At 34.9% G+C, this 15,529-nt stretch overlaps 1 protein-coding gene across 1 annotated transcript; it reads left to right on the top strand.

Annotated features, from left to right (window-relative positions):
- Positions 1 to 8,414: 8,414 nt before the first annotated feature.
- Positions 8,415 to 13,187, top strand: LOC145687134 (uncharacterized). Its single transcript, XM_081760593.1, has one exon. The coding sequence runs from the start codon at positions 8,415 to 8,417 to the stop codon at positions 13,185 to 13,187; it is 4,773 nt and encodes a 1,590-aa protein (XP_081616719.1).
- Positions 13,188 to 15,529: the final 2,342 nt, after the last annotated feature.

Below are 15,529 nucleotides of genomic sequence, written 5' to 3'. Positions count from 1 at the left end.
AAGCCATCAAGCATGACACGTAACGAAGCTTTTAAACACAACTAAGATAGTACAACACACCTTCGCGATTTAAAAAATATAACAGGAAAGTGGTTGTTAGTAAAGATTTGGAAGCCTTCTTTATGTACTCGTTAGAGCAGTGGCGCACACAAGGAAGGTTCGGGGTTTTAACCTCTCTTCAACAAGATATTATGAAAAGGTAAACATTTAACGTGTTAAGGTATGCATACAAAAATCTTGAGGCAATATGAACTGGAAATATGAACCACCCTTAATGAAACTCTACGTGCGCTACTGTGTTAACATATAGAGTTATTGATATGCACATGGAAAACTACATCACAAATTAACCAATTCCACTAAAATTTATTTTCAATTATACAATACTCAGTAGTGGATCTCGCCCGGGACCGGGGGGCTAGGCTCCCTAGTTTTTTGGGTAACAAAAATAATTGAAGCTAATATGTGTATATTTTTGAAAGTTTAGCTACCTATCAAGTCTGGTTCTGGCTGCCTTCTCCAGTTTTTAACTTCTAAACCCGCCACTAACAATATTAAACATTTTTTTCATTCAGTACTGTATAAAAGGTTTAGTACATGGTCTAACGTACATCGTACCGATTCATAAGATTATCTTTTTAGAAAGTACGGTTGGCAACGCTGGAGTTACACATATTTTCTATGATGTTAGTAACTCATACGCAATGAATAACTTTAAGAATAGTTACGAAAAACGTCAAAATGTTTCTAAAAAAAATAAAAGTGTTTGTACACTATTTTTTATAAGAATGGAAGCGATGTGTACATGGAATGAAATTTATATTATTATTTTGAAAATAGTGTTTGTAAAGAAATATTTTATGTACTGTATATATAACGTGTATTTGTATTAAAATAAATGGTAATATAGCAATGATTTAAAAATAATAAAAGCACCATAATAAACAAATTTCTCAAATTGTTTTCTTGCTTACCATTGTTTCCATTTTGGATCAAAAGATCCAATATATTTCAGGCAAGGATTTTCTTCTACGCCCTATATCTGGAGAAATACATATAGTGTAGCCAAACCGAAACTATCAGTTAACTCAGTATGATGTACTTATTTCGTAGAAAACTTGATTTAGGGGCCGTTCAAAAATTTAGTGGCCCCTAATCCAAAAATTCCAATATATTTCATATAGCCAAATAAAAAGAAATCTTGTACGCCTTATGTCTAGAGAATTACATGTAATGTAGCCAAAACCAAACTATCACTTAACTCAGTATGATGTGCTTATTCCGTAAAAAATACGAAAACTCGATTTAGGGGCCGTTCAAAAATGTTTTGGCCTCTGACTCAGAAACTAATTATTGACCAAGATAGCTATCCTTCGATGCATTTTTTTTTGGGGGGGGATCATTCCTAAAAATCTTCGACAAGATCGTAATCTTTTGATCCATTTTTTGGATCATTCCTAAAATTCTTGTTATTAAATCCATGTTTGTTATTTAAACGAGAAATATATTATCTGAAATAATATTGTTAGAGAAGTGGTTCATAATCTTTTACCGTTTACCTAGCTTATCACACTCAGCCTTACCGGGGTTTGAGTCCGTCTGGAGTCGAACCTCGGTTCAGCCAAAAAAAACATGGTACGTAGGCGAGATTTCGTTCTCTCGGAGCGCCAAAAAAATATATCGTCTTCTACCTCACTCTAAGACCCACCCTTCTCCAACGGATTCCAGGGCTTTAGAGAACGGAACGTCTTGAGAGTGGAATTAAAAAAAAAATGTTACAAGTACAAATTGAAGAAAATGCTTTGTTCCAAATCTTCTTTTATACAACACATGCTGCATAGCTGAAATGCAATCAATAAGGCGGTGATCAGAGTGAGTTTCGGAAATGCCTTATCACGTGCGTAGAGATAAACGCTCTCGTCTCTGATAAGAATACGCACTAATAATAATAATAATAATAATAATAATAATAATAATAATAATAATAATAATAATAATAATAATAATAATAATAATAATAATAATAATAATAATAGTAAACGTACTGAAAGAAATTTTGAATTTCCGAAGATCACTCTGATTACATACTTGTAATGCAAATATAGATAATGTTCTCTAATTTCCAGTCATGAAATAAAATGGGTGAAATATTGACATACATAAATGAATAGACACCCTTTTTGGTTAACAGCCATATTTAATGTTAAAATTTAATTTCAGAGAAAGGCAATTTTGAAAGCGAATTCAACAAATCTCACTTTTATATATATGAATTTGAAATTTAACAAACTTTAAATTTAATAATCCAAATCGAAGTTATAACAACAAAGCACTAAAAAGGAACGAAAAGGAATACTGAACCGCTTCTAGTATTACAACAGATATTAATATAGTAATAATTAATTTTGGATTTAAAAAAAATATTATGGCCGTGAAAGGATTTAATCTTGTTAAATATTAAAAGCTGATTCAAGCCCCCTTTCCTCCTTTCCAATGCACGAATAATAATTATTTAGAATGATTTTCTAATAAGCCACAAGTAGTTTACAACATTTAAATAAATAATGAAAACACACAAGGTGTATAATTTTAGTGATACTTTAAAAAATATACTCTTGTTGTTTTTAAACTGAAATATCACATTTTTATGCTTTTGTCTAGAATTGCTTTTGGTCTCGATTTCTTTTGTTAAAACCAAAAATATAAATTTCTTTTGTATACAAAGTAGTCAAATCTATCTAAATTATTTTAAAAATGATTTGAACAACCAGTTGATTTATTAGAATAAATAACAATAGTTATTTTGCCTCGGCCTTGGCTATCTATGAGAAGAGACTTTAAGGGATAGTAGGAAAAATTTAGAATGGTGTTTAATTTGGTAATGACTAGTCATGCGAAAGAAGAGATTTAAAGTTTGAATCGATAGAAATTTGTCTCGTTAAGCATAAACACATATACATATAATTTAAGTAACATCACTGAATATCAAATTGCTTAAATATGTTGTCGATACGCACAGGAAATAAATATATACATATTGGACAAAAGTGTACAAATAAAAAAAAATAATTAATAAAAAAATACAAGAATATTCATAATAAATTGACTGGATTAGACATAATACTCTTCAAAACTCTGATGAAAATAATAGTTTTTAATTTGATATAAAAAATAATAATGAAACAATACAATTACATGATCCGTGGAAATTAATGTCCATTTGTAGAATAAATCAGTTAGATAAAAAAATCACAGTCTTTGAAAATCTGATTGATATAAGCAAGTTTATAGTTTTTGCACTTTGAATACTTAATTCACGTCCTGGGAACTAATGTTCATTGATTTCTAGAATAATTACCTTGGCGGTCATTCCGCCAACACATGATTTGGTGTGGAATTGCCGCAAAAAGGTGGTGGAATCAATGGTAATAACAGTGGGCAAATGACACAGTGATGTCCATCGCACGTCTAATAGTTTGTTCAATACAAGGAAATGGAAACATCTTACCTCGAGTATCTTCACAAATCTTGCATACTTTTGATGTTGCATGAATATGATGCGGGCTGTTTCCTCTAGTCGTCCCACTTCTTTCTTAGGAAACTGTGCTTCACCATTACATCTCGGATCCCGAAACAGGGGTCTCCTCATTGTCTCTGGTCTGTTACCGGTATTAATATCCTGGTTGCATTTCGTTCCTCTTAAATTTCCAACCCACATCACTGAGAACCTCGTTTGATTGAGTTGAGTTGATATACAGTTGATTTCACTTACATTAAACATGTGGACACAAAATAGAAAACGAGCCACTAACACGTTAATTTCCTTCCTCATTTACAAAAATTTAAAAAAAAATCGCTAGCAGAATAAATATATATATATACATATGTGTAGAGTTTGTATATGTGTGAATTCTGTCGGCACACGAATGAATCTCTTGCAGGATACCACTTTAAAGTTATTTAGCCATTCATATTGGCTGTGCACTTCACTTAACTACAATTTTTTTTTAAAAAATGTGTGTATGTGTGTGTAGTTTCGTTATCACTTGTTAGTCCTCTAGTGCCGCGGAGTTCGAACTGACTGACTTCTCCCGGGTGTTTCTTTTTCAATTTTCTTCTTTTCTTTTAAAAGTGCAAAAAGTCCGTTGGAAGGGTGGCGTTGTTTCAACTAGATGACAGTTAGTTCTGGAGACCACTGTCCACTTTTCTGCTTCTTTCTTTCTTTTTTTTTTTTTTTAACTGGGGCGGTGTGCTTTCTTTGTGGCCAAAGTGCGAAGGAACGTTTCTGGCCTTTTTCAGTGATGTGGGTGGTCGGTGCAACCAAGAAGGAGTAAAATACAACCAACCGTACTTTCTGGAACTCGTTGGCAAACGGTTTTCGAAGATTAAGAGAAGGGATGTTTAACTCGTAAAAAAAAAATATTTTGGCTTTCCCAAACATTTATTATTAAAAAAAAAAATGATTTCAATGGTCTCAAAAATATATAGAATAATAATTGCTCCGTGGAGTGATTGTTACAAGCTCCCTCCTTCGTAAACAATACATAATTCACACACACATTCCTTGATAATCGTTAGTCTGATTCTTTTTGCGATTTCAGATTAAATAATATGATTATCAATAATAATTATCTTATTATCAATAATAACAATAATAATTCACAGAACCTTCGGCTGAAAATTGGCACAAGCTCAGCAAATTAAAATGGAGATTAGATTTGGAACATGTTATGTAAAAAGTCTTTCTAGGCGAGGTACTTTAGAATCCATAAGAAGTGAGTTAGAGAAATATAGGATGGACCTGGTAGGAGTTCACGAAGTTAGATGGGAAGAAAATGCGTGGTAGAGGCCAAACATTTTTACGTTTTCTATGGGGAGGGAAATACAAATCACCAACTAAGAACAGGATTTTTCTTTCACAAACGAATAATATCAGCAATTAAACGAGTTGAATTCGTTTATGAAAGGCTCTGTCTTATTACTCTTCAGAGTCGCTGGTGCAATATTATTGTTCTAAATGTACATGCCCCATGAGATGATATGGATGACATAAAGGCATGGGCGGAGCTATAGGGGCATTTGCCCCTCCAACATTTTGACAAAAAAAATAAAAATAAAAATAAAAATGTCCCTTATAAGATGGCCGAAAAGGTCAAAAATGAGGTCTGCCCCCAGGAGATAATTCCTAACTCCACTCATGCATAAACAACATTTTTTTTTTTTTACGAAGAAATAGAACGTATATTTGACTAACTCCTCCGATGACATATGAAAATGGTATTAGGGGATTTTAATACGAATGTAAGACGACAGGATAATTTCAAACTGGAACGAAAGTATGCATAAGGAAATCAATGACAATGACATTAGACTCGTGAACTTTGCAACGTCTGAAAACCTTTCTGTAAAGAGAACAAAATTTCCACATCGTGACGTTCATAGATATATTTGGGCCTTACCAGAGGAAAAACAAATAATCAATTGCTCATGTTTTGTAGATAGAAGAAAAAGTGAAATGAGATCTTTGAGTTTAACGTCCCACGATTATGCCCTGTTAGACTAAGGGAGATGATGATTAAGGGAAGTGAATGATGATGGAAGAATTGGTGGAATGTGAAAGTGGGAGGAAACGGGAGTATCCCGAGAAAACCCACGAGAGCACGATTTTGTCCACCACAAACTTACTTAGCTGTGGATCGGACCAGGGACTAGGGATGCGCACGAGACGAGTCGAGACAGGATTTTCCTGACAAAATTCGAGTCGAGACACGGCTCTTCCAATAGAGAAATATACATTTTTCGAGTCGAGATATCACTTTTACAGCATATTTTGGAGACGAAACAGCCACGAATCTTGTCTCGTGCGCATCCCTACCAGGGACCCCACGCACCAGAGGAAAGCGCTCTATCATTGAGCCACCCTGCCCCGACATTTTGGCAGATAGAAGAAGATAGTCTAGCTTAATTGATGTTCTGTCGTTTAGGGGAGCTGACTGACACTGATACAAATATCTGGTAGCAGTGATTATAGGAGAGATATTATTGTTGAATAAAGGAAATTTTTGGCATCTGAAAACGGAGGGATTTAATTTAAAGAAGAATTAGGAAAGAAGGGAATACTAGATTGAAATGTCCAATAGATTATTGGTTTCAGAAAGTTCCGAGTTCACTAGTATTGAGCATACTTGGGTTAAACTTACGGATAACATTAAAATTGCAGCAAAAGAAAAATTGCGGCGTGTGGAAATACGTAGGAACAAACCATAGTTCGACTCTGAATGCACTAAACCAGCAAAGAAGAAAAAACAGACTAAACTGAGGTGGTTACAAAATACGAACGATAAAACTACACAAAATTTTGTTGATATCAGGTGGGAAACTTCAAAAACCTTTACAACACAAATCTAATATTATTGAACTTGAAGGTAATAGTAAAAACAAAAATGTTTCCGGCATATATGAAGGTATCAACTAATTTAAGAAAGCCTATCAACCTCGTGCGTATATAAAAAAGAAAGCTGACGGAACAATTCTTACTGATACAGATAGACATCTTATATAGGTGGAAAGATTTATTTAATGATTTGCTTAACACACACCCAAAAACAATGTACATGAAGAAAGTGAAATACATATTACAGCAGAACCCTCTATTCCGGAGTCTAATCGAATAGGAATAGAAACTGCTATAAAGAAATTGCAGAATCAAAAATCTCTGGGAATAGACGAAGTTCCTGTTAAGTTAATTTTAACTGGAAGGGAAAAATTATGAAGCGACATACACAACTTCATTCTCCTCATCTGGAACAAGGAGGAATTGTCACAAGATTGGAAAAAATCAATCATTGTCATAATTCACAAGATAGGCTACAAAACTAATTGTAATAATTGTCAAGGCATATCTCTCTTTTATGAACAGCCTATAAAATTTTCTCAAACATTCTGTTAACAAGATTGATCCCATATGTAGATGAAATTATCAGAAATTGTCAGTGCGGATTTAGGGAAAATTGGTCAGCTATCAACCATATATTTGGTATTCGTCAAATACTTGAAAAGAAATGGGAATACAATACTCTGGTACGTCAATTATTTATTGATTTTAGAAAGTTCTACGACTCTGTTAGGGAGGAAACATTGTATAACATTCTTAACGAATTCAGAATACAGAAAAAGCTAATTAAATTTATTAATGTGTGTTTAAATGAATCCTAAAGTAAAGTCCGAATAAGAAAATACCTGTCCATAAGCTTTCACATCGAAAATTCCTGATACAAGGAGATGCGTTGTCACCATTATTATTCAACTTTATTCTGGAGTATGCTATAAGGAAAATCAAAGATAATAACCAACATCTAGAGCTAAATGGCACTCCTCAGGTTATGGCGTATGCTGATTGCTTAAATCTAATAGGAAATGATATGAAGACAATAAAAAGGAATGCAGAAGTTTTACTAAAGGACTGTAGGGGCATGGCTTTAGAAGTAAATAGACAGAAAACTAAGTACTTGGAGATTCGCCGAGATCATAATACTTCCAAATTATGGATACAATAAAATACCAAATAATATTTTCTACAAAGTGGATACCTTCAAGTGGGAGACCCGGGTTCGATTCCCGACGGGAGCTCATGTGGTTCGGATTCCACGTTAATCAGTAGGTCCACGTCTCATAACCTCGCTGCTGAAAGGGACGCTAAACTAAAATCAACTCAACTCAACTGGATACCTTCAAATATCTAGAATCAACAAAGCAGACCTAAACAATATTCACGAAGAAATTTAATATCAATTGAAAGCAGGAAATTCGTGTAGTTATTCAGTCCAAAATCTTTTGTCTTCGCGAATTCTTTCGAGAAGTTTGAAGGTTAAAATATATAAAACACATAATGATGCCCTGTTGTCTTGTATGGTTGCGAAACATGGTCACTTACTCTAAGGGAAGAACGTAGACTGAAAGTATACCTACTTGAGAACTAAATCTGGACAATTTTTCAGATCTAAGATGAATGGAAATGGAGGAAACTTCATAACTAGAAACTACATATTTTATACCGTTTACATAACATTGTTGGGGTTATTTAGTTTAGGAGACTCAGGTGGGGTAGTGTTCGGCCACATTTCATTATTCTTATGGACGATTGATAGTTTTTTATAAGTGTCAACGTGGCGTGTGTGACTGCATAGTGTGTAGTTGCTTATGCATAGCAATTAGTGTATTTAGTTGTGTGTTTACAATATAATAAATAGTATATTGTACAACAAACTTTGTGTTCAAAATAATACAGTCCACAAACATTAAAGTGGTCCTCCGGGCCGGATTTTGTTCCAGTTGTGCATGTGCGTGGTTTGCGAACTTGTGGCGCAGTATCTTCATTTTGTAGTGCATTGTCAAAGTGGTGCAGAATTATAACAATGGATGAACTCATAGGTAAGAAAACTGTACTTAAACGTGAAGTGACAAGGTTAATACATAAAGTGAACGAGAATAAAGACAAGCCTAACTTCAGTATCAAGCTGTATACTGAACGTGCTACACAATTACATGGCGATTGCACAGAGCTCATTACAAAGTTTATTTCTGTGGGTGGTGAAAGTGAGTTTGCAAAATATGACGGAGAATTTCATGAAGTGCAAAATAAGTTGGACTCTGTCTTAGAAATTTTGTACAATATGCAGTCACCTAATACTGAACAGGTAAATACATCTAATAAACAGTGCACAGATGTGAAGTTGCCAGACTTAGAACTCCCTGCATTTTGTGGTAGAGTGCAGGATTGGCTATCGTTTCGTGACTTATTTGTAGCTGCTGTTCATAATAACAATCGGTTAGGAAATGCTCAAAAGTTGCAGTATTTGAAGACAGCTGTATTTGGGGAACCTGCTGTATTGTTGCAGTCTATTTCCATATCTGGTGATAACTATAAAGTAGCATGGGAGTTACTTAAATCAAGATATGAAGACGTGAGGGAGCTAGCAAATCATATTTTGAGCAAGTTGATTACTCAACCAGCTGTGAAGAGTGAGTCATCAGGTGAGTTACGAAGATTGGTTGACAATAGTGTTCAGTGTGTGTGTGAACTTAAATCCTTGGGCCTTCCAGTGGAACATTGGGATGTGATTTTAATTTACCATGTGGGTGAGAAGCTAGATAAGAACACCAGAAAACAATGGGAGCTTTCATTGAAGAAAAACGAACAACCAACTTTCGACCCGCTGAAAGAGTTCATATTACAACGTGCCAAAGCGTTAGCTGCAGTGAGTGCGAGGTCACCGGCAGACACGTCTGCTTTAAAAACAAACAAAAAGAGCAACACGTTAGTGCATCATTCAAGTCCAATTGTGTCATGTATCATGTGTAAAAATAACCACAAGCTATATAAATGTCAAAAGTTCATAAATATGTCAGTGAATGATAGGCATAGTTTTGTGAAAAAGAATTCGCTTTGTTTCAATTGTTTGACCTTAAATTGTTCCGTAAATAAGTGTAATGTGAAGCAGGGTTGCCACACTTGCAACAAAAATCATCATACTTTATTGCATTTTGAAAAGAAGGATAAAGCAGATCATGTAAATTGTTCTCATTCTATAAATCAAAAACTAATTCCTCAGGTGTTGTTGTCCACCGCTGTCATAAATATCAAAGATGATGCAAATAAGTTGATACAATTTCGTGCACTTATCGACTGTGGTAGTGAATTATCGTTTGTAACTGAACGTTGCGTCCAGAAATTACGCATAAACAAAGAGAAAATAAACATGAGCATATCAGGTGTTACTGGTTCTAACGTTGGAAATTCTCATGCAATAGTTGATTTGTGTTTTCAGTCATTGTACAGTAATAATAATATTCATACTAAAGCAATAGTAGTCCCAAGAATCACAAGTAACTTACCCAGAGTAACTATTCAAAATATAGGTAATTGGGAAATTGTGAAACAAGTAAACTTAGCAGATCCACAGTTTAATAAAAGCGGCCCTATTGATGTGTTGTTAGGTGCTGATGTTTTCCCATTATTGTTGCTCAGTGGGAGACACGTAGGTACGAATGGAGCTCCGTCTGCCATTGAAACGGTGTTAGGTTGGGTATTGTGTGGTCAGATTAACTTAACGAATAACACATCAAGTGTTCAGTCATTTTTTGTTTCTGTTGATCTCAATAAAACATTGCAAAGATTCTGGGAAGTAGAAGAGTTGCCAACTGTACAACACTTATCCGTTGAAGAGCAAAAATGTGAACAGTATTTTGCTGAAACTTACAAACGTGATGTTAATGGTAAATATATTGTAAAATTGCCTTTTAGAGAAAATGTTGAGCCTCTAGGTGTATCACGGGACACAGCAGTAAAGCGATTATGCCAGATGGAACGTAAGTTACAGAAAGATCCTGATTTATGTAAACAATATTGTGATTTCATGAAGGAGTACTTAGACTTAGGTCACATGGAAAAAATTCCTGATGTAGAACTTGATAAGCTTGTATCTGAATCTTATTATCTGCCGCATCATTGTGTCTTAAATGAAAGTAGTTCTACCACTAAATTGCGGGTTGTATTTGATGGTAGTGCTAAAACTAGCAGTGGAGTATCTCTCAATGACAACTTAATGGTAGGTCCAAAATTACAAGATAATATTATCCCATTAATATTAAGGTTCAGAACGCATTCAATTGCATTGTGTGCTGATATAGCAAAAATGTACAGGCAAGTTAAGGTAGATCAAACTGATTCTGATTACCAGAGAATAGTGTGGAGAGAAACAGTTGACCAACCTATTAGTGATTTTAGATTGTTAACTGTTACTTATGGAACCAGTTCGGCTCCATATCTGGCTGTAAAGTGTTTGCAACAGTTAGCTGTAGATGAAGGTCATTGTTATCCCAGAGCTGCAGAATTAGTCATGAATGATTTCTTTGTTGATAATTTAGTTTCAGGTGCAGCTGATAGTAGTGAGGCAATGGTATTGTACTCAGAATTAACAGCATTATTACACAAAGGTGGTTTCGAATTAAGAAAATGGTCTACTAACGACATGAATGTGCTAAATAGTATACCTTCACACTTAAGAGAAACTCAGTCGTTAATTTGTTTTAATGAAGATGAGAATGTAAAAGCTTTAGGTATACAGTGGAATCCATCAAGTGATTCATTTTCATTTTCTATTGTTGTTCCCACTTATAAGTCAGTAATGACAAAACGAATGTTACTAGCTGATATTGCAAAATTGTATGATCCGCTTGGTTGGTTATCTCCAGTATCCATTGTTGCAAAATTGTTGCTACAATCATTATGGAAATTAAAAATTGAATGGGATGACGTACTTCCGAATGATATTGCTCGCTCGTGGGAAGTATATTGTCAAGAATTGCCATTGTTGAGACAGATTAAGATCAAAAGGTGTATTTCTTCTGAAAATATTGTGAAATATGATCTAATTGGGTTCTCAGATGCTAGTGAAAAGGCGTATGCTGCAGTAGCATATGTACGTTGTATAGATACATTTGGAAATGTTCAAGTATACCTGATTGGTGCAAAGACGAAAGTTGCCCCTATAAAGCAAATATCAATACCTAGGTTAGAATTGTGTGCTGTAGTATTGTTATGTAGATTAGTCAATACGGTCATTAAGGCAATGCTAATCAAGTTTGAACAGGTTGTCTGTTACACAGATTCTACAATTGTGTTAGCATGGCTTTCTTCATGTCCGAGTAAATGGAAAACATTTGTGGCTAACCGGGTATCTGAGATCCAACAATCAATTTTTATTAAATGGGCGCACACATCGAGCAAATACAACCCAGCTGATTGTAGTTCTCGTGGTTTGAATCCGTCACAATTAGAGTCTTATTCACTATGGTGGAATGGGCCAAAGTGGTTGATGGAATCAGAGTTACCTATTGTAAATATTAATTGCAAAAATCTAGATTCTGTTCAATGTGAGCAAAAGTCTTCAACTGTTAACATGCACATTAAGGCTGACTGTACAATAGTAGATAAATTTTCATCATTATCTAGGTTAGTTCGTGTTACTGCTTGGTGTAAAAGATTTATTAGGAATAGCAAAAGTAAACAGGAGTTAAGATGTAGTGGACCATTAACTACAAAGGAGTTGTCAAATGCATTAATGCATTGGATAAAACAAGCTCAAGAATCAGAATATCCACTTGAGATAAAATACTTACGTATGAAAAAACCTTTGCCTTATAATAGCAAACTATTGTGTTTAAATCCATTTCTTGATGAAAATGATGTCATGAGAGTGGGAGGTCGCTTGCAAAATGCTAGTGTAACATATGATTTCAAATATCCTATCTTACTTCCAAAACATGCTAGAATTACAGAACTTCTTGTAAAATTTGAACATATAAAGCATCTTCATGCAGGTTCACAGTTACTTTTATCTGTTTTGCAACAAAAGTTTTGGATTATTGGTGGTCATGACTTTGTAAGGAAGATTGTAAAAGGTTGTGTAACATGTCACAAACAGTCAAGTGTAACAGCCTCTCAATTAATGGGTCAACTTCCTGTTGGTAGAGTAACACCAACTCGTCCATTTTTGCATTGCGGTTTAGATTATGCAAGTCCACTAATGTTAAAAAATATGAAAAGTCGAAATTCAAAATTGTTCAAAGGTTATGTAGCACTCTTCATTTGTTTCAGTGTCAAAGCAATCCATTTAGAATTGGTAAGTGATGCTTCAACAGAGTCATTTATTGCAGCTTTGAAACGTTTTATAGCTAGAAGAGGAAAACCTACTGATATTTACAGTGATTGTGGTTCAAATTTCATAGGTGCAAACAGAGAATTAAAATCCTTACTGAAACTTGTAACGAATGGTGATTCTAAAGAGTCTGTATGTAATTACCTTAGTATGCAATCTATAAATTGGCATTTTAATCCGCCATCCTCACCTCACTTTGGAGGCATATGGGAAGCTGGTGTAAAGTCTGTCAAGTACCACTTGAGACGTGTAGTTGGTAACACTGTACTTACATTTGAAGAAATGTATACAGTTTTGTGTCAGATTGAAGCATGTTTAAATTCTAGACCATTAACTGCTCTATCTTCTGATCCTAATGACTATCAGGTATTAACTCCTGGTCATTTCTTAATTCACGATGCATTAGTAGCAATACCTGAACCAAATTTGTGTGAATTAAAAATCAATCATGTGTCACGCTGGCAATAAACTCAAAGATTGGTCCAACATTTTTGGAACCGTTGGCAAACAGAATATTTGTCTCGGCTGCAACAAAGGCCAAAGTGGTGGTATAAACGTGCTAATATCAAGGTCAATGATTTAGTATTAGTGAAGGAAGATAAGACATCTCCTCAACATTGGAATTTAGCAAGAGTAGTTGCTGTTCATCCTGGTGTAGATAATATTGTTAGAACAGTTACTATTAAAACTAACAAAGGCGTCTTTAAACGACCAATTTTAAAAATTTCTCCTCTTCCATTTAATGAAGAATAATATGTAGAATGTTTATTGTAGAGTAATGTGTAGAATTATATGTAGTGTTGAAATGATATTTCAAGGTGGGCGGTATGTTCGGCCGCATTTCATTATTCTTATGGACGATTGATAGTTTTTTATAAGTGTCAACGTGGCGTGTGTGACTGCATAGTGTGTAGTTGCTTATGCATAGCAATTAGTGTATTTAGTTGTGTGTTTACAATATAATAAATAGTATATTGTACAACAAACTTTGTGTTCAAAATAATACAGTCCACAAACAGGCAGGTCATGTAGCCAGAATGGAAGAAAATAGGAACGCTTTCAAAGTTCTAACTGGAAGATGCTTAGAAAGACCTAGAAGCAGATGGGAGGACAATATTAAGATGGATCTCGCAAAAAAATAGGAATACAAAGTAAAAACTGGATCCAGTTGGCTAAGGATCGAAGTCAATGGAGAGCTTTTGTAAACGCGGCATTGAACCTTCGTGTTCCATAAGTCATAGTTTTAGTTAAGTTTCTTTCTTATAAAAAGTAACACTTTTTCCATTACGTTATTTCCGGTAGCGGATATTGAATCAAGTCATAGAGTTGAAATCTAATCACTTACGTTGGGTGAGTTTCTTCCCTTAGTTTCAAGCAACTGAAGTTAAAGTTTTACCGATATGACATCCTACAAAAATTTCCACTGCTTATTTAAATAAAAATGATCGAGTTTCCGTTAAGTTATTCCGCGGAAAAAGTATTGTCCTGTAGTTGTTTAAAATAGAGATTTGGCGTGATACTAACATCCTTATCCCGTAAGAGATAAACCTACTTGTTCAGAAACATTCGCAGAAGCCTTGAACAAGGACTGATAGCTTAGCGTGACTCTTGAGCTCCTTTGTAGCTATACGGTTAGCGTACGCGTTTTCGGCAGGAGCTCATATGGTTTAGATCAGAAGTTAAGCTCTTGTATTAAGGCTTTGAGTGAATATAATTTACGATTTCATAAGTGAAAACAATATTTCTTTAAACAGAAGAAAATATTGGGAGTTAAAAGGAGAAGTTGAAGATCAAGAAACGTGGAAGAAAAATTTCCAGACCCGAACGTAATAATGAAAGAAGTTGGTCTTAGGACCTCTCAACAGGTAGAATACTTAATAATATTAATAATAAATACGTGGGTCAGTCAAAAAGTTAGTTGCACTGCTAAAGAAAATAAAACAGGATAGACATTTTACAATAACTTTATTTGTGTTGTAAAGTTCCATTCACGATCTACTCTTCAACGTAATTACCTCCGTTAGTAAAGTATTTGTCGAGGCGTGGCACAAGTTTTTCTATGCCGTTTGCTAAGAAATCTCGTCCAGTGCCCGATGACCATTCTTGCGCTACAGCTTTCCACCTCGTCATCCGAGTGGTATCGTCGCTTTGAAAGTTCGCCTTTCATGGGACCAAACACATAGAAGTTACAAGGTAAGAGGTCTGGGCTATAAGGAGGGTGATGGTCTTCGCTGGCGCTCAGCATCGTCAATATCTGTAGTCCGTTATCAAACATGTTGCACCACTTCGCGATAGCTTGACGTGACATTGCATTTTCGCCATACACTTCATGAAACTGCCGACAAATTTCAGTGCAGTTACACCTTTTCTCCCACATAAAAAAAAAAGGAATCACGGAACGCATTTCCAATCTGGACGCCACTTGCAGCTGTGGAGACATGTTTATGACTGATTATCAGAACACCGCCACTTGCCTCGTGAAAGCCGCTACGTCACATGATACAGCTACATGTCTGCAGTGTTGCTACACAGTTTCATCAAAATAGCCTTTGACCGAAAATATTTACAAAGGAGTGCAACTACTTTCTGACTGACCCGTGTAAAATCACTCAAGAGTAGACGCTTCAACATGTTTATTCGTGTTGAAGAACACCATCTTGACGGTATATCCTACTTTTGTGTTATTTTTAATACATATAATACAATGCTTTCCACGATCTATACATAATACAAACCACTTTCCTCACTTTTATGACTCTACAACAATAAATATGGCCGTTAGCAAGGCACTTTTGGCAAGGTTTCAGGGC

This window comes from Thermobia domestica, chromosome 6 (assembly GCF_964235325.1).
Source record: "Thermobia domestica chromosome 6, izTheDome1.hap1.1, whole genome shotgun sequence".
Taxonomy (NCBI): Eukaryota; Metazoa; Arthropoda; class Insecta; order Zygentoma; family Lepismatidae; genus Thermobia; species Thermobia domestica.
The sequence above is the reverse complement of the archived record's forward strand: the minus strand, read 5'-3'. Positions and strand labels throughout refer to the sequence as shown.